The 18,716-nt window shown below is 44.3% G+C and overlaps 1 protein-coding gene across 9 annotated transcripts in view; it reads left to right on the top strand.

The window, feature by feature from the left end:
- EXOC7 (exocyst complex component 7) overlaps positions 1-18,716 on the top strand; it is a 339,430-nt gene that overhangs the window by 96,145 nt on the left and 224,569 nt on the right. For all 9 annotated transcript variants that reach the window (XM_078654573.1, XM_078654571.1, XM_078654569.1 and 6 more), the window contains 2 exons: positions 1,712-1,857; positions 3,226-3,378. In XM_078654573.1, the coding sequence (XP_078510699.1) occupies positions 1,712-1,857; positions 3,226-3,378 (299 nt within the window). The remainder of the gene's footprint in view (positions 1-1,711; positions 1,858-3,225; positions 3,379-18,716) is intronic.

Genomic DNA, 18,716 nt, shown 5'->3' with positions numbered 1-18,716 from the left:
AAGCAGGACCTTCCACCAGCGGACTGTTTGCATCTATTATACGGCACAAGTTCCTGCCAGCTGATCCTTTGTATGTATTACAAGGCAGGAGCGCTCTGGAGCGAAGCCTTTGTATCTCTTAAATCAAGAGCTCCCAGGAGTCATTGCATCTGTTAGTCAGTAGGTGTCCATGTTAGCTGAGGTTTAGTTACTGTTTTCCAGTTGCCGCACCGAAGACCTTTGTCATCCCATTTGTTACACGGATGGTGCCTACAAGGCATGATTTGCTTTAAGAAATTAACTTTATTGCAGGTGGAAGGATGAAGGACTGTGATCAAATAAAGGGAATACAAAATAACAATAAACAAGTTGTATGACTACTTTACCTGCATTATTATTATGAAGTGGACTGTATCTTTGATACGAATCTAGATGGGATTTTCAAATATCTGATGGTCATATTTCTTAATTTGAAAACTTCTACAGCTGTGCTTGACTGTCTAGCAAGCTGTAACTTGTGGGTCCCCATGTTGCAGACCCTTTATTGATAATAGTCGATCAACATTCTTGATTTGAATACACGGGGAATATTTAATAATCTTCCTGTGCAGGTTGGCTGCTTTCAAGTGGGCTGTTCAACTTCTTTAGCTCCAATTTTTACAGCACTCGCAGTGCAAGTCGTGCTCAAATGTGAGAAACATCAAACACTTATAGCCATTGCTCTTTCCAGACTGGGTAATGTAATAGATGATTTTCTGGGGTTGCTGGTGGTACTGCTTCTAAGGCTGACTTCAGTTCCGTCTGTCAAATGAGAGCACCAAAACTACTAACCCTTGATATGGAGACTTTCTTTATGTCCAGGACAAGTATTTTACCTTATGAGGAAATATCTTTGAAATAGATGATTCTGTACCATTTCTCTCCCAGAGATCTCAATGTACATTAAAAACTACGGAGAAAAAGGTTCACTGGTGTCCAGTGTCTATGGTACTCTTGGTCTGACCCAGTTGCAGATAAGGGTAATGCGTCCGTTCATCAGCTTGCCTCGCCACACCGAGGTGCTGCAGTTGACTACCATGGGTTAATGTAGCTCTGGTCACCCAATTAAGTTGCTGCTTTATATATACCAAGATTTTATACACTGTGGTTACAGACCACAGTGATTGTGCTTAGGGCCCAGAGAAGAAGAGGTGCCGTATAGGCACAGCATACGCTTTAGAACAATGACCCAAGTGGTGAGCATGCTTTGTGAGAATATGTGTTGCCTTTCCAGTATCCTGTTAGTATATTGCCTCTATTACTCTGTTGTGCTGTGATAGCGTATGGCCACTTCTGTGAGAGTTTAATAATCTGTGTCTGGCTGTTATGATGTGATACCATGCTACCACTGTTTCTCCACTATGCTGTATCAGCATAGTGCCCATGTGTGCCTGCTGAGCTGTGACCCCACGGTGTGTGTGTTTACCTACTGAAGATTGTGAGCTTAGGGTGGGTGAAGTGTTTAGTGAGAGTGCAGTGCTCATATATGCACACTGTGCTGCAAGAGGAGAGTGCTCTGTAGCTTATATTTTTCAGTGGAGTTGTGGTCCGATTTGTTCTCGAAATCAGTGACTTAGAACAAAACATGTTCCTTAGGTGCAAGAGGAAGGTGCATAGTAATGAATCTGTCACTACTGTCTGTTTGCTTTAAATTCCTCTGGCCTTGTTTGCTGACTTTCTGTTGTGTGTCCAGGAAAGGAAGACGTGTTGGATATTGAACTCGACGCATACATCCATGGCATCAGTGCCTTTGTGAAGCTAGCACAGAGCGAATACCAGCTGTTGGGCAGGATCATCCCAGAGCACCATCAGAAAAAAACCTTCGACTCCCTGATACAGGTTATATACCAACCTTACACTCTATTTTATCTCCATGTTCCTATCCTTGTTTACCCAGTGTTCCTAGTCACATTTTACAGACCTTGCAAAAACTCACATTTTGAAACAGAAACAGCAGCCCATAAAATCCAGGAACCATATTTATTAGTGCACAATTTGTCATTGAATGAAAATGTTTTACATAATAACAAATGATGGGTGCCAGTGAGGAATAAGTGGGAAGCAAAGGTGCTTGGGGCTCTTTGCAGTGCAATACATATGTGTGACTGAACTGATCAGTGTGTTTTTAACAGGTAAACCATAGCACGTTAGGATCAAATGAAACAACGTGTATGGGGTCTGTATTTTTAGGTCAAAGTTTCAATCCTGTATAGATTATATTATCATCAGGACTCTTAATTTAGGGAGCCTGAGGCGAGCTAGAACAATAAGAAAACACAAAGTGAGGAGAAGGAAATAACAAGAGAAGCAATACAAGTGACAATATATACAAATATGTACATAGGCCCTTGGAAATGATTGCAAGTTCACCTGTGTGCGAAGGATTCATGGCATTATAGGAAATATAGTGAGAAGGCTGATGAAGAATGGTGGGGTGTGGACTGTGGTAGGAGAAGAAATTCATGAAAGAGGAGCCCAATAGTACCAATAAATGATAGTGATGAATCTAGATAGTGCAGAGATAAACACGTGTAGCTTGTGCCACTGGTGCTGAGGACCGAAGTATATCGGGGAGCAAAGCATGCTCCAATAGAAAGAACTAGAGGAGGCAGTCTGGTGGAATCACTGCAAAAGCATTGTGAACAATGATTGGCTATAAGCATTGCTGCAGAGGAGAATGTGAGAGTCCTGTGAAAAGATACCCGGGTGCGCCCCATGTTCCCTCTATATATTTTCAAACTGTGTAAGCCTACAGTAGTACACAAGACTGCCTCAGTTATTTTCTTTGAAGAGAGATATGTTTACCTGAAAAACCCTTTTACTTTGGTGTGACTATGTACATTGAATTTGGGTGTTTAGTATTCAACAAATATGTAGGTACTTTATTTGTGTCCAACGAGTTCAAACCCATTTCATATCTTACTATCACAACCTTTTTGCCTCAACTGTAAAAACAATTGGAATAAACCTGGAACTTCATACTACTTGCCTACGTTACCAGCTTTAAGTTCATTGTAAAGTACGCTAGTCTTTACTATTACATCGTATAAAAAACACCAGCTCCAGATCCTTATCCAAGTTGTGTGTCAGATAATATTAGAATTAGCGATTTACCCATAAATGTAACTTTAGTTTCTCCTCCAGTCCCACACCTTCTTTTCTTTGAAAGACTTCTAAGTTGATTGTGTGATGCATGTTGTATTGCAGGAAGCCTTGGATAATCTAATGATTGAGGGAGAGAACATCGTACAAGCGGCTCGCAAAGCCATTGTCCGGCATGACTATTCAGCTGTGCTGACTATCTTCCCCATTCTGCGGCACCTGAAGCAGATAAAGCCAGAATTCGATAAGGTTTTACAGGTATGTCTAGTGTATTTGAGCTGCCTTTAGTTTTCAACAGCGATGAGTGAAAAGATGCTATTAAAGAAGTGAGTGCAGGGCTGGAGCTTCACAACTTCCTGCTTGATAAAACGTTTGATCTTAAGGGAACCAGAACCCATCCTATCAATCTGCTTTAATATATACTTGCTTCAGAAATCCAACTTCAGCTGCACTGTGGCTGGGTACCGCCATTTCAGTATTACTAAAGAGGATTGATTTCTTTGTGGTCAATCTAACCCTTACAGGCAACAGACTCACAACCATCTGTTAACAACACTGAGGTTCCAATTTATGGGCTTGAGAAACCCTGCTACAGATCTACGAGGGATGGAATGCTATAGTCTTTGATTGTATTTGGCCAACCCTACAAATTATAAGCCTTTTTTTTTGTGTGATTGAGACTTCCAAATAATTAAATGGCTAGATATGGGTGAATCAGGATCTGGAGCTCTCCGTTTTCATTTGCGCTACCAGGGATTACTGCTATTTGGATAGGGTCGTGCATTTTTTAAATGTATGTGGGTTTTAGAACTGGCATTATGATATGACATTGCTGTGCATTTTAATGAAAGACCTGATTTAATTCTGCACATTGAGGTCACCCAAAGGAGTGAAAATACATGAGGTGAAATCAAGTGTATGGTGACATGTAGTGGAGGTAGGTCTTTGGTGGCATGTAGTGGAAGCGGATGCACAATAACAGGAGACCAAGCATGGATGTGGTGATAGGAGTGGGGGATCCAAGTTATGGTGCCAAGGATATGCTGGATGGCTGTGTTATTCTTTCATGTAGTAGAACTAAGAAAATATGCTGGAATACTCTGTTACCAGGGCTATCTTCTATCTTAGGGTTAAGCCTGAGATCTGTTACACTTATTTTTTTATGTTTTGGTAAGGGTTTGGCATGTAGGATATTTTGCTGTTAGAGACAGAGAGAGGAGTTTTGGAAAGTTGTGGAGTTAGCAATGCTGGCATTCTGTGGCACCACTGCTTTTCTGGCATGGGATTGTAGCATAGTTATGCAATCATTGTATAGTGCCAGCGTTGTGCTGAAATTGACAATAAAACATGACACCTGTTTACAAAAGAAGGTTGTGGTGCCCAATTAAGAGTTCATGTCCTGTTTTCACTGTCTCCTAGTCCACTTGTCCTTATTGGGGGTGTACAGAAAGATCTGGGTAGGGCCCCAATGTGCAGGGTAGTAGTGATGCAGTCTTTTGTAGAAGGACTGAAGAATACATTCCCTTCCCCAAAAAAAGCTGATGCCAATTAAGGAAAATGAATGTAGTCTTATTGAATTTGATGTGCCGATAAATTATTCTAATGCATCCAAACCCTCCTAGTCTTGCCCTTCCAGACCATGAGTGTCCTGTTGGTGGCACCTCCATCACTGGCAAAACATCACTTCTGACCGGTGGGTTCTCCAGATTATCCGAACGGGCTGCTTCCTCCTCTCTGAGACCACTCCTCCCTCCATCCTCCCACCGGCTGACTTGTGCTCCAGGAGGAAGTCATGGCTCTCTTGTCCAAGGGAGCAATGGAGAGGGTAATGATGCTAGAAGTAGGCTGTGGTTGCATTCCAGCTACTTTCTTGTCCCAAAAAAGTACAAGGGCCTTGGTCCTCCGAGCCCTCTGGTACTTCCTCAACATGGAGAAATTCAAGATGCTCATGTTGGCTCAGGTCTTATCTACCCTGAACTCTGGAGACTGAATGGTAGCATTGGACTTAATGGACTCACATTTTACTTGAGCTGTGAGCACTTTCCGTTGACGATGCTCCCCTTTGACCTTACCAGCGCACCTCCAGTGTTTGCAAAGGTGATGGCGATGCTCGCAGCTCATCTGTGGAGATCAGGGGTGCCAGTCTTCCACTTATCTCGGCGACTGGCTGTTTAAGGCGGGCTCGCCACAGGCTGGCGTCTCCCAACTCTAGACTACGGTGGACGTCCTAAATCCACTGGGGTTCACTATCAATGTGCTGAAGTCACACCTGACTCCCTCTCAGATGTTCCCTGGTCTGGACACAGTGCAGTTTTGGGCCTATCCTCCCAAGTGGCGATCCAGGATATTCAGGCTATGATTCTGATGTTTCCGCCTCTATCCTGGATTTCGGTGAGAAAGAGACTGAAGCTGCTGGTCCTCATGGCCCCCTGCATCCTGCTAGGTACACATGGCAGATGGCATATGAAGGATCTGCAGTGGGACCTGAAGTTCGAGTGGGCATGGAGGGGAATCTCTCCAACATGGTCCGGATCTCAGGAGAAACCTGCTTGAGATCTGCATTGGTGGCTGACGAATCGTGCTTGGATCAGAGGCAGACCCCACTTCCAACCAGATCTTACAGTAGTGACAGATGCATCAATTCTGGGATGGGGCAGCCATCTGGGGTCGGTGGAGAACGTAGGACTCTGGTCTCTGGCGGAATCCAGACTTCAACTCAACATGCTGGAGATTCGAGCGATCTGATTGCCATTGAAAGCCTTTTGTACCCTCCAAGACTAGTTCAAGTGTTTACAGACACCACCACCGCCATGTGGTACTGCAACAGACTGGGTGGAGTGGGGTTGTGGAGTCTTTGTCAAGAGGCCCTGTATCTCTGGACATGGCTGGGACAGCAAGGCCTCTCCCTGGTGGTTTAACACCTGGCAGGTTCCCTGAACGCCAGGGACGATAAACTCAGCCATTGATGCCCAGCAATATCTATGGAACGCTAATGATTAGGAACCATTACAACAGTGTCGACATCAGTGGGAACTCACCCAGTCTATGAACTCAGTCAAGATAGACTCATCATGATTCCACAAGACAGCTAGAGGGGAAAACACGGGCATGCCAGGAGTACTGGGAGGGTCGAAGATGAAGCATGGTCACCTTTATTGGTAGCTCAAGCAGGTGGAGCCGCTCGTAAAACTACACATCCTCATGTATGGTTTTGCAGCCTCAAAAGCAGTCTGTGAAGAATATCCTCTGCAGGTCGTTTAAATAGTCTAACTTTAGTGGGTTGTGAAGCAGGCCAGTCCTCCTCCATCAAAGTGTTCTGCAGAGACTTCCCTAATCATGGAGATAACTCTGGCATAAGTACCTCTATGACCAAGTCATTCAGCCCTTTTGTTCCTCCTGATATTTGTTTGGTCTAGCTCAGATAGGATGAGGGGAAAACACACAGTGCTATCATGCAACAATGTATAAAGATGGGGCAGCAAGGCTCCTCAAAGACATGCTGAGCATTTTCCTCCTCACAAGTGGTGAGCCTGTGTCTCTTGACTGAAGATAGCCTCCATAATCTTTTCACAGAATCCAGCAGGCATCGAATCTGAATGGTTAAAGCAGCAAACCTGGCTTTAAAAGCTCAAATTTCTTGATAAGCACCAGAGACACCTGTTACTAGGACAAGAAGAAAGGTGGAATCGGATTATTATGCAAAAGGCTGCAGGAAGGACAGTATAGAGAATGATGATACTGTGAATCAAACCATTCTCTGTAGTCTTTTGGCAGAGTCAGACCTCTTCCTCAGCGCAGGACTGTCTCTCACTTGCCTAAAAAGATGCCTGTGCAAAAGTTAAAGAAATCAAAAAGGGCATGAAGGGAGTTAAACATATATCACCAGACCCACAGAGAATCCAGACAGCCATGTATTTTCAGTGTGTTATACAAGATGCACATGCAAGCCATTTCAAGTGTTGTACTGCATATTTTCAGTGTGTTATGCAAGATGCATATGCAAGCCATTTCAAGTGTTGTACTGCAAATACAACACTACACCCAAGTAGACCGGGGGTCAGCAGCATTTTTAAGAACCCTAGAAACTCAAAACAATGTTGAATCAGTGAGTAGTAAAAGCAAAACTAATAATGCTCGATTGAATGCCTTCATTGATATTATGTCTACTTTGGGGTTGCGCTTGAACCTCGCCAAAACATCTGTGATGCCTTGTCGGCAGAAAAAACTTTAGATTGCACTGTTTTACACTTCAGGGTACCCCCTTGGGCAGAACTCATGAATTCCCATATTTAGGAGTTACCTTCGAGTCATGTAGGTCATGGGGGCCCTTTCTTGAGCAGGGATCCCAGAAGTTCTGTACCTCTGCAGGGTTCCTCTTTAGCTTGGTGTCCAATACAGGAAATAAGTCATTGACGCCTCTGGTTGAGATTTATTTTAAGAAATGTGTCCTAACCCTTACTTATGGCATCTGTCTGTGGGGTTACAAAGCAGTTAAATGTCTACAGGCTGAGGAAAAAAGGATTTGCAGATGCATAGTCAGGGTACCGCCATGGTCACCCAGCTATGCCATCCATAAGGAACTGGGCCTGCTGTTGTTTGCAGATACCATTAGCCTAGCCCCCCTGATGCTATGATGCTCCATCTGCGCAGCCAGGAGGCCTCTTTGAATAGGGACATTATCCTGAATGTCTAGGTTGCACATGGGTGTTCGTATTCTGTGGCTCAGGTATGTCAAAGATTTGTTTAATAAAGTGGGTAGACCAGTCATCTTTGCCTCGCCTGGTCATTTCAGTGCGAGGGATAAAAATTGGTTAAAAGTCACTTTTAAGGACCACTTAACTAAGGGCAGGGAGGAGTGCGAACTACGGAAACCTGTCAGCAGAGATTACCTGCTCGTACAAACATGAAACCTTTTCTGACTGTGGTGCCAAGTGGAAGGGACAGGGTTTTCCTTGCCAGGTTTAGGCTGGGATTGATAAGATGTCAACTTTCTTTCCCATTGTGTCTGTTTAATCCAAAAGAAATTCTGGTCTGCCCTTGGGATGAGCGCTCCTTGCAAACTATAGCTTATTTCACCTTTGTTTTTGTAGGTTGGATAATAGTTACACCAGGATGTTCCTAATTCCACTGTTGAGGGTCACTGCTTGTAGGAAGCTGGCTCTGTATATACTATACCAAAGTGAGGTATAGTGTGCACAGAGTTCAGTGGAACCCTAAAGATAGGCAGAGGTAAAGTTAGATAGTAACTCACTCTCCATTTGTGGTAGTGTGTTCGAGCAGTAATGCTTTATCAGAGGACAGTGTTAAGCATTTGTTGTAAACACTCAGGCAGCAAATGAATTCACACACTCAAAGACTGAACTTCAGACCAATTGTTTTTGTATACAAATATTCTTTTAGATATTTTATTTTCTAGAACCAAGCAAGCCTGGCACTGGTAAGCAATAAATAATTTACAGTAGTATTGCAGTTTGTAAACCGTTTGAATTGTAATTGTATATGCACTTTGTTTTGACTTACAGTATTGTTACAGAGAAATACTATGCTTTTTAAGTACAGTACATAGACTTGAATAGGCTTTTCAGTAAAATACCAGGTAAGTTACTTTTTAGATTACTTTTCTTACACAGAGTAGTATACCTGGATACTACTCTGGGACATTTCCTGTAAGCAGGTAAGTAAAATCGTTGTTGTTAAATGATGCAATTTTAAAGAATTGCTTTAGGTTTTCAAACTCCACACTTATAAACGTTTCCAAGAAAAACAGTCAATGTTATCCTATGGAGGAAAATAGTGTTATCAGTTTTAAGGTAAGTATTTGGTAGTGGAAGTTGAGGTTCTGGGGGTTGACTCAGGGGTACCCCAGGGTCAGGGATGTACTCTTGATACACCCTCAGCGGCACTAGGGCGGCTGGGTGCAGAGTGCTGAGGCCCAATGTTATCCAATTGGGGATAGGGGGCCTCTGATTCGTGGCTGCTGGCGAACAGGTCACTTGGTTGTGGGAGCAAAGGTCCTGCACTTTAGCTCAAGGGAAACAAAGTAGCAACACAGGTGCACCCTCTTTGGCAACAGGGAGGCTGGATGCAGGGTGCTGTTTCGACGTCGGGCGCCCTGTTCTTTGAAATGGGGAACCTCCGGTTTGCAAAGGCACTAAAAGCTTGGGGTTGAAGGGTGGGACCACCACTTCGAGAGGTATGTTGGCTAGTTGGGGGTTGGTTAGGCACAGTCTGTTTGGGTACTGAAGGCCGTGGGGCGTCGGGTGCAGGGGTGCCTTTTGGGGTCGGATCTACTTACCAACCCCTGTTCGCGGATGGCGGGGGGGGACCTTCCGAATTTAGGCTGCTGGCGTCGGCGGAAGGTTTGAGGCCGGTCAGGGATCACCGGATCTTGGGTTAGGATCGCTGGGGAGACCTCCTCGTGGTGTTTGCCCACTCCAGCTTGGGCCGTGGACAGCGGGTGCAGGGTGGTGCTGATTTGCGTGTCCGGCCGGAGCCAGAGTTTGCAGATTAACAAATCCGGTGTTCACGGGAGACAGTCTGTGTGGTTGAAGGCAGGCAGGTCCTCCGGGGTTTTTGAAGTTGCTGGCTGCAGGACACACTGGGATTTTGAAGGAGCAGGTTCAAGGTCAAGACAGGCCGGTAGGGCTGGGGCCAAGTCAGTGGGCGTCTTCCTCTTGTTAGCTTCGGCACAGCTGTTCAGTCCTTCTTCTCTTCTTGTAGTTTCTTCTGGTCTGCTTTCTTTGTTCAGGGTCACCCCCTAAATACTGTATTTAGGGGGTGTTTTAGGGGTCTCGAAGTCAGTAGCCAATGGGCTATTGACCTTAGGGTGACTGCACCCTTGGTGTGCTCGCTCCACGTGGGGGATTGAGCACAATCCCTAATCTTGATCGGGGAGTGCCTGCCATCTGCAAGATGGCAGGCACTGAAGAGTGGGCTTCACCTCGCCTCCCCCACCTGAGGGGTGGAGTTGGCAGAGATGGCCACACTTTCTGGGTCGGCTAGTTTTTCCCACCTGTCTTCCCGACGAAAAGGAGGGGAGACAGGAAGGGGGCCTACTCCCGATAGCAGGAGAGGTTGGGGATCTCATTACAAAACCTGCCAGGCCTTTGAAGCTCCCCTGCCACAGATGGCTCTTCCTGGCCTGGGGGGGAGGTGTGAACACCTCTGCCCAGGAAAGGCTTTGTTTCTGGGCTCAGGGAGCGAAGGCTCCCACCCTTGGGATCCACAAACATGTCTTGTGTTGGCAGGCTGGTGTGTACCAGTCAGGGAACCCACCAGAGGCTGGTTTTTTTCACGGCGCATCTCTAAGATGCCCTCTGAGTGCATTTGTCATTAAATCCCACACTATCATCAGTAGGGGTTTAATGTGCGGAGAAGTTTGATACCAAACTTCTCAGTTTTCAGTGTAGCCATTATGTTTCTGCGGTTCGTGATGACAAACTCCCAGCAGCATATACTCTTAATAGTAGCACTGCACTTAGAATGTCCAGGAATGAACGTAACCCTGTAGGGGTACAGGGCTCTTGCACCTGTACCCTCACCACTGGCCTACTGCACCCAGCTAGAGGGGTGACTGATCTATGCCAGGGCAGTTGGTTGTAGGCATGGCACACAGGGATGTATACTGTGACAATGGGGCGACATCTCACCCCTATCCAATCGCACAGCTTAGTTGTGCCAACCTCGGCAATTGCTTCAAAAAGAGACTCCATATTTCAACTATCTGTCCATTCATTCTGCTCGTTATTTTTGTTTCATCTTGCTTAAATTCCACTAGCGGAGGGATTATGCAATTTCCAACATTTCTGATGCTCCCACTGTGCCCATCCGGACCTCTCAGAAAGAACACGACTTAAGCATTTCTTCATTTAGGACACAGGGTTGTATGCCATGTCGACTCTTCACTTTGTTCTGCACCAAGACACGCAGCCTGTAAATACAGTGTGTGTGTGTATAAAGGTACAGGGCCTCTAAGGGTGGCACAATAAGTGCTGCAGCCCTTCAAGGTCTTCCCTGGTCACAGTGCCCTGGGTACCTGTAGTACCATTTACCAGGGGCTGATCTGTGGCCAGAGATGCCAATAGGGTTTGGTTTAGTTTTGGGGAAAGAACACAGGTCCTGGGAACCTGATTGGCAGGGACCCAGGCCACATCAAGTCAAAAGTGCATCAGTAGTCTGGCAAAGTGTGGGGGAGTTACTGCAACAGAAACCCAGCTTCACACACTCCTCACTTATGACACTTATATCCTGGCCCTCTTGTATTTAGTCTTTCCCTAACCCCAAGGTCGGTTTTGGCGTGGCCACCTTTCTTAAACATGCTCTACAGTTTAGGCAATCCCTATTGTTTTAATTGACGGTATTATGTCTTGTTCAATATGTTCCCGTTTTTATACTCCGTTTTTAGCCCTTTATTGACATTTGTGTTTTTAACCTTCTTACACACTTTATATTTATGGTTGTTTTTTTATGTGTGTTGTTGAACTGCTGGGCTTTATAGTATTTGTATTGCACCATATGCTGCTCTCTTTATTGATAATTCTGTTCTGTATTTTACGGTGTCGCTATGCTTTAATTATTCCTAGAACCCAAATAAAGCTGATGAATGAATGAACTAATAATGATCACATCTCTAATGAGCTTGAGATTAGTGTACTCTCTTCCTAAATACAGCCTCTCCCTTCATTAATTCTGTTATTGACTGAAGCAGTGTGAAGGAATGCTCCCTTTCTTGTACCTTTACCATGGGGTCATATGTCAGTTGCACAAATCACCCAGTGCTGTGTTAAGTACTGCACTGCTTTAGATCACACACAAGTCAAGAAATCAATTATGGCTAATACAGTAAACTTTTCTTAAATGTCCAGGTGGTATACCTCGGCAAAATAAAGTCTTGTCTGTTGACTTTTGCATGAATCAAACAGGATATTGACTAACTTTGGTAGGCCCCTTCTGAGGCCACAATCTCACCAATATCAATATACTCAACTTTTCTTGTGACTTGGAACATTTTGAGATTCCAAATCGCAACTTCCCAAACTAGATTTGGGCCTAGCAGTGCAATATAAAGGCTGGATATTCAGTTTCTTCAATTTTAAATCTGTCAAACTGTAGTGTAGTTCCTATTTCCCTTATAGGCTCTGCGCATTGGAATAATATACACTATAGTTTTAGCATAGGACTGAGGTCAGTATGCCCCTATTGAGTATATTAAATGTAATTACTTCGCGTGCCAGCTAACTCAGAGGTCACTAGAAACTTCTCGAATAAACAAGAAGGGATTAGTTTCTGACAACCGCATAAACATGACAACTTTTGTTACCCTTTAGAATCGGAACCATTCTCAGAATCCTGGAAACAATAGATAACAGTTTCATTCAGTCAATCGTGCATGCTTAGTTTCTGCAGAATTGCACAGAAAGAATAGACGGGAGTTTCAATAAAAGGATTTATTGAACAGTCTTATTTCTCGTGCAAGTGATATGAGCTGTTACAATCGCAAGACAGAGTGCGAAATATAATACGTACAATGTGAGCAGTAAGAAGAAATAATACTGCTATAGCATGGTCTATTACCTATGACATATATCCATATCAACATACATAAAGAAAACCGGCTAAAATGGGAATACTCGTCTGGTGCTTCTGAATAGTTCTACCCCATTGTATCTAACCGAAGTGTAGTACGAGGTAAGAAGTAGATGCTGTTTTCTATAGTATGGTATATACTAAGTTTGTATGCCAAGTGTCCCTCTACATTCTAGTCTGCTCCTTAACTTAGAATGAGAGAAGTGGGAATCTCTTTCCGGATCTCAGTCCCTAACACCCCGCGAAGGGAGTCGGGACACTGGAAGCTGGATTCTCTGCGAGCAGGATGACAGCGTCTGGTCAGTGCATCAGGCAGGCCTAAAATTCCTTCCGAACTTGCCGTGGTGAGCCGTGAAAGCATGTACCGCAACTGTGCAAGTATGCAACCGTGGTTTGCCATGGTAAGTGAATGTATATTTATACCTGGAAGGTACTTAGGAATGCTAGCATTGAGGTAAAGTCGGGCAGAGGAAGACGTCATGAATGAACCCTTAGGGTATAGCGGTTCATGCATAATAAATGAGTTCTTGGAGAAATCAATAATCCAAGCAGGGAAAGTCCCAATGGCTTAAGGGTCTGGTTCTAAGAACTTGTTTTGATGTGGGATGGACGGATGTAGGTGACCATGCCCGTATTTGGATAGCATGGCTGATGTCTAAATAAGGACTGGGATTCTATGCCTGATTTGGGAAACCTATGTACGGGTATCTAAATCGAAACACAACACCCACTCCAATTTCGAATGATCGACATTACTAAATGCTAAACATGCTAAAATTAGAGTATCACATAAATTGCTAAAAATATGTGTAAAACATATTTTAAAAATGCATAAAAACTGTTGCTACGCATGAAATGCAATGGTGCTGTACATATCAAAGCAATGTTCCATTCTAAGCATATGTTTACAGTGAATGCTAACTGAATGAATATATGTATATATACTCATGATGAAGTGGTTCGTAATTAGAGAAGAAAAAAGTTTGAAACCATTTGATGTCCGGTTACATAAATGACATTTTTTGACAAGATGACAATTTGTCTCTGGAAGTGTTCACAGAATTCTGTTCTCTAAGAATAGTTCTACTGTAAGCAAATTACTTTGCCCCCCCCAAAAAAAATACAAATTTGGAAAAAAAAAATAATAGGAAAAAGTTCCAATGTTTGTCTTTTAAAAATGAAGGCCAAATTCAGAGTCTTCCCGGTACACTGTGTACTGAATGAAAAGTCAGTGTATGGGGATGGAGAAAATATGAAATCCTCTATTCCGATATACAAAAAAATCATGTACCGTTGTAGGTGAAAGTTGGAATACCTCGTTTAGAAGATTAACCGCACATCGATGCGAAGCATCAACTTCAGCATTGGAACCAATGTTCGTTTCCGATGTTACCTGCGTGCCCGTTGTTTCCTTTCGTACCTCAGCAGGAGCAATTTGCGTCTGTGAGATCTCAATGAATGCCGTCATCAGGATTCATAGCCTCTGGGGACAACACAGAGCATGAGCCGTTATCGGGCCCAGCAGAGTATCGATATCCGTTGGCATGACTGATGGGAGTGTTTGACAGATGTCTAGCACGCATTCTTCACAGCAAAGCAGGCAGCGTAGAACAGGAAAGATGCAATCTTGCCAGATTGGTCTGAATGACAGACACCATGTGGTATTTAATTCTCGTAGACGAGGTAAACCCAAAAGTTGAACTATGCGCTCACGACACTTCCTTTCCAGGAGAGCTTTCTCCACTGTGCTGGGAGTGACGCAGGTGGATTGGCTTGCCATAGCGTATCAGTAGGAATAAAAACAGGATTCCTACAACGAATGCTAGAATTAGCGGCAGACCACCAAATACCGAGTGCACGAAGTTTGGAATGATTCCGAGGAGTGCTCGAAAAGGTGTTAACAGTCCTGAACATACGTTCTTAAATACATGCACAATACCGCTCGTATCAGACATGTTTAAGATACGTCCTAACATTTCTGTGAAATGTGTAGGGCAGTTTGTATTAACAGAGCCTGTATCTCAGCTGAAGTCCTTGCAATTTGTAGATCATTGGTTTCTTTGGCCGAGGTCAAAGGCATGGTTTGTTGTAAAAGACTGGCTTTCATTCTGCTTAAAGTATCAATTTGTATAGAAGAGCTGTTAAGTGAAGGCCATAAAGGCGAGTCCCTGACTGTGTCTATTTTGGGGAACAAGACTTGCATACAGCAAGTGACCCTGGAAGTAACCGTTACTAGATGCAGAATGCCTGGCAACATGCCACAAGAGCTGTGATCATTCAACATAATGTAACTTCCATTTGAAAGTTGATTAAAAATTGGATTAATCACTGCGGCTGGTAAACCTTGCATGTGACAGGACAAATTTGCAGTGGAACTGTTACAAGCCTTGTGTAAATTAATACCCTGACATAGGAGAGAACCGCTTAGTGCATTTTCACAGTGTGTACCGCTAAGAAGGACTTCACGCCCCCCCACTCCAACATCTGTGTGTGTAAGGTAAATCCCAGGATGTCTTGATGTATTCTTTACCCAACCTTTCATATTTGCGTGCTGGTATATTTTTTAGGCAATACTGAAAATGGAAAGTTGTAACAGGCAGAGCCATTGATTAGCTGGTTTTTCTGCTACCGTAAATAGCAATTTTCAATGCTCAGTACTGTATACTTTGCTCCCCTCTGTGCCAGTTCGACCTGTTTATCAGTGAGATTGAATTCTGAAAACAGAGACGATGTGTTGATAAAACGCCAAGGCACATAGCCTGCACGCAAGTTTTGTAGCGTCCAGCCTAGTAGCAAAATAGAACGTAGTTGAGACTGGCCTAGTTGCAGCATGACCAAGTCTTGCTTCATAATGTCTATGGCAGAGGATACAATGTTGCCCAATGAATATATCCTGGATAACAGTCGTTAATCCATTGTTGACCACAGCGAGAGATTTCTCTAAATTAATACGATCAATTTCTTGTATTCTCTTTGCAGCGTCGGCTTGAGTAACCTTCCATATTTCATTATAAGCAGCGTAGATACAGGCATATATGAAACTTTTTTGACACGGTTTTCTTGGACCTAGCAAGAAATCCCTAAGGCCTTCTTTAAGTAAAGAAAAGTGTTGTTTCACATCCTCTAGTATAGATTTCTGGAGCCAATCAAGACATAATTTTCCTACACTGTATGTTGTTACTACCCCTGGATGCTGTCTTTGAACATTGCGTGGGTCTGGCCTATTGATAGTGAAACCCTATATTTTGTTCAGGAATCATTCTTGACAGATGTTTGTGTCTGTGGGCCAGAGCAACCCTTTTTTCCATTCAGGATCTGATCTGTTATTTTGTAAAATAGTATGTACTTCAACCTCCCCCCTGTGTAGTGCTACTACTTGCAGGTGCAGGTATGGACGGAGTGTTCACGTCTTTGATCTTGGCTAAACCAAAGCATGACGTTTGTTGGACAGTGTCATAAAAAAATTATTTGCTGTGGGATGATACAGGCTCTAAACAAAGCTTATTTCCCCAGCACTTGCAATCTTTTGTACCCCAGACAGATTTTGTGTCAATTGTGTCTTTTCAAAAGTCGAAACCCTGTCTAGACAGTTGGGTAATAAAGGCTGCAGAATAAATCTGTTTTGTATTGGTTAACATATTTTTCATTCCTGTTTTGTTAACATTTTTTAAATAAAACGTTTTTGGATTGGATATGTTGAACCCTGAAAAATATGGAAACTTCATTGCAAATGTTTTTGAGCTACCGTTTGGTGGTGTAGGACAATGTTCCCATTGTTTATATATAAATACATTTCTAGGTGTTGCAGATTTATGCAAGAAATGATCCCCATAGTGGTTATAACAATAAAGCTGTTCATAGTCTGACAAACCCTCTAAATAATCATGATTATAGAATGCAGCTGATTTTTCTAGATCAGACTTCATGTTATTAACAGTCTCGAAGTCCCAATCATCAGAAAGGGTACTAGAGGTAATAAAGTCACTTAATGAAATTTTAAATAAGTGTGGAATCTTCAAAGTTCAGACGGGCCGAATATGTCATATTCAGTTTTGTCCCAAACGATACCATCTTGTATAGGAACGGCTGTGTTCACTGTTTTTTTTTTTTTTTTTTTTTTTGGTCAAAAACCTTTATTCGAGCAAGCAAAGGAAAATACACGAATGGGCCTACAACCTCACGGGCTGGCCGCTAATAGCAAGGCACAATGAAAGAAGCAGAAAATCACTCCCGTGGTCAGGCGAAAATCAGTTACCAAGCGTTACTCCAAACATAGTACAGAGCATATTAAGTTTCTGTTTTATACATGAAAACAACGAACACTGAAAAGGCGAATGCACAGTAATCAGGGTCAGCTCAAATAACGGAGGGGGTGGTACAAGGGCAGGGGGGGGGGGGGAGCAGCGGGGAGATCCGGAAAATCACAGAGCAGTATGAAAAGGTTTCGGGGACGACAGCCTAGGGAGATAGGGTAACATCAGTAGTGCTCACCATGGGAGGGGTACAGATATCCCCACGATATTCATTCCACTGGCCCCAAATCTTCGTCCACGCCCTGGGTCTGCCCCTGGCCACATATACGGTCTTCTCACGAAACATGGACCAGTCCATGTTATCCTCCCATTTCGAGACCTCAGGGGGTCTGGACGCGCCCCAGAGTTGCGCAATGTCCCGTTTTGCAATCATGTATCCCAAGGTAGCCCATCTGGTCTGGGCCACAGAGTAGTCGGTGGGTTCCCACACATTCAACAGACAGCGTCGTGGCTCCGGCCGCAAGGCAACACCAGTCACAGCAGTCATCACCGCAAGCACATCAGTCCAGTAGGCCGCCACCCCTGGGCACTCCCAAAGAATATGTAAAAAAGTAGCACTCGACCCACAACCACGCTTACATAACCCATCCGGGGAAAAACCCATTGTGACCAGACGCGGACCAGTGACATATACCCGATGAAGGATTTTAAGTTGAACCAAACGGAGACGGGCAGGGATGGCTACCTCTTTCGGAGAAGAGAGCGCCGATTGCCAATCCTCGTCGTCCAATTCCAACCCATCGCCGACCCAAACCTCCCGCAATCGGACCAATAAGTCCGCTCGAGTATTGATCAGTTTCTTATAGATCAGGGAAATGGTGCTATCAGGTAGGTGGCCATCAAGGACACGATCCTCGAGGGGGGAAGACTCGGGCAGGGTCTCATCAGGAGTCAGGACTGAGGCGAGGGCGTGTCGGACCTGCAGATAGCGAAAAAATTCTCTACCATTCAAACCGTATTCCGCCTGAAGGGCCTGGAATGACTTCACACTACCTTTCGAACAGACATCACCCACCTTACATATCCCAATCATATCCCAGCGGTCAAAGCCCTTAGTAGACCAGAGACATCCCAAACGTTCAGAGGCATAAAGCGGCGTCGCCAGTGTCATTCGATCCTCCCATCCCAAACTCACATTCGCGGCTCGCCACACGGTGACCGCAATCCTGGACGGGCCCACAAGATGGCGCCCGGCCGATCTAGAATAAAGCGCTCTATTAAAGTCCCCACCCGGCAGCTGGAGTCTATCCATCTCAAAGGCAGGATTACGACCCGGTGAAAACATCACGTGATTAATGGCAGACAACTGGGAAGCCCAATAATATCTCTTGATGTCGGGGAGCGCCATGCCCCCGTCATACCAAGGGATGGTGAGTTTCGCGAGGGCAATACGTGGACGCCCGTCCCAGATCAATTGCCTTTGAAGACTCTCAATCTCCTGGAAATAGGTCTTGGGGATGTCGTCATAGGAATTCTGGAGTGCATAAAGGAACCGCGGCAAGGACATCATTTTAAACAGAGCCGCCCTGCCCAGAGGAGACAAAGGGAGCTTACGCCAACGGGCCACGTCCAGTCGCAATCTAAGCAACGGGGGGAGGAGATTACGCTCAAATCGGAGTGAGGAGTCCAATGTAATGAAGATCCTTAAATACTTGAAGCCAGACTGGACCACCTGAATAGGAAGTCTGCTCGGCAATG

This window comes from Lissotriton helveticus, chromosome 7 (genome assembly GCF_964261635.1).
Source record: "Lissotriton helveticus chromosome 7, aLisHel1.1, whole genome shotgun sequence".
Lineage (NCBI taxonomy): Eukaryota > Metazoa > Chordata > Amphibia > Caudata > Salamandridae > Lissotriton > Lissotriton helveticus.
This window is presented reverse-complemented; position numbering and strand designations above follow the sequence as displayed.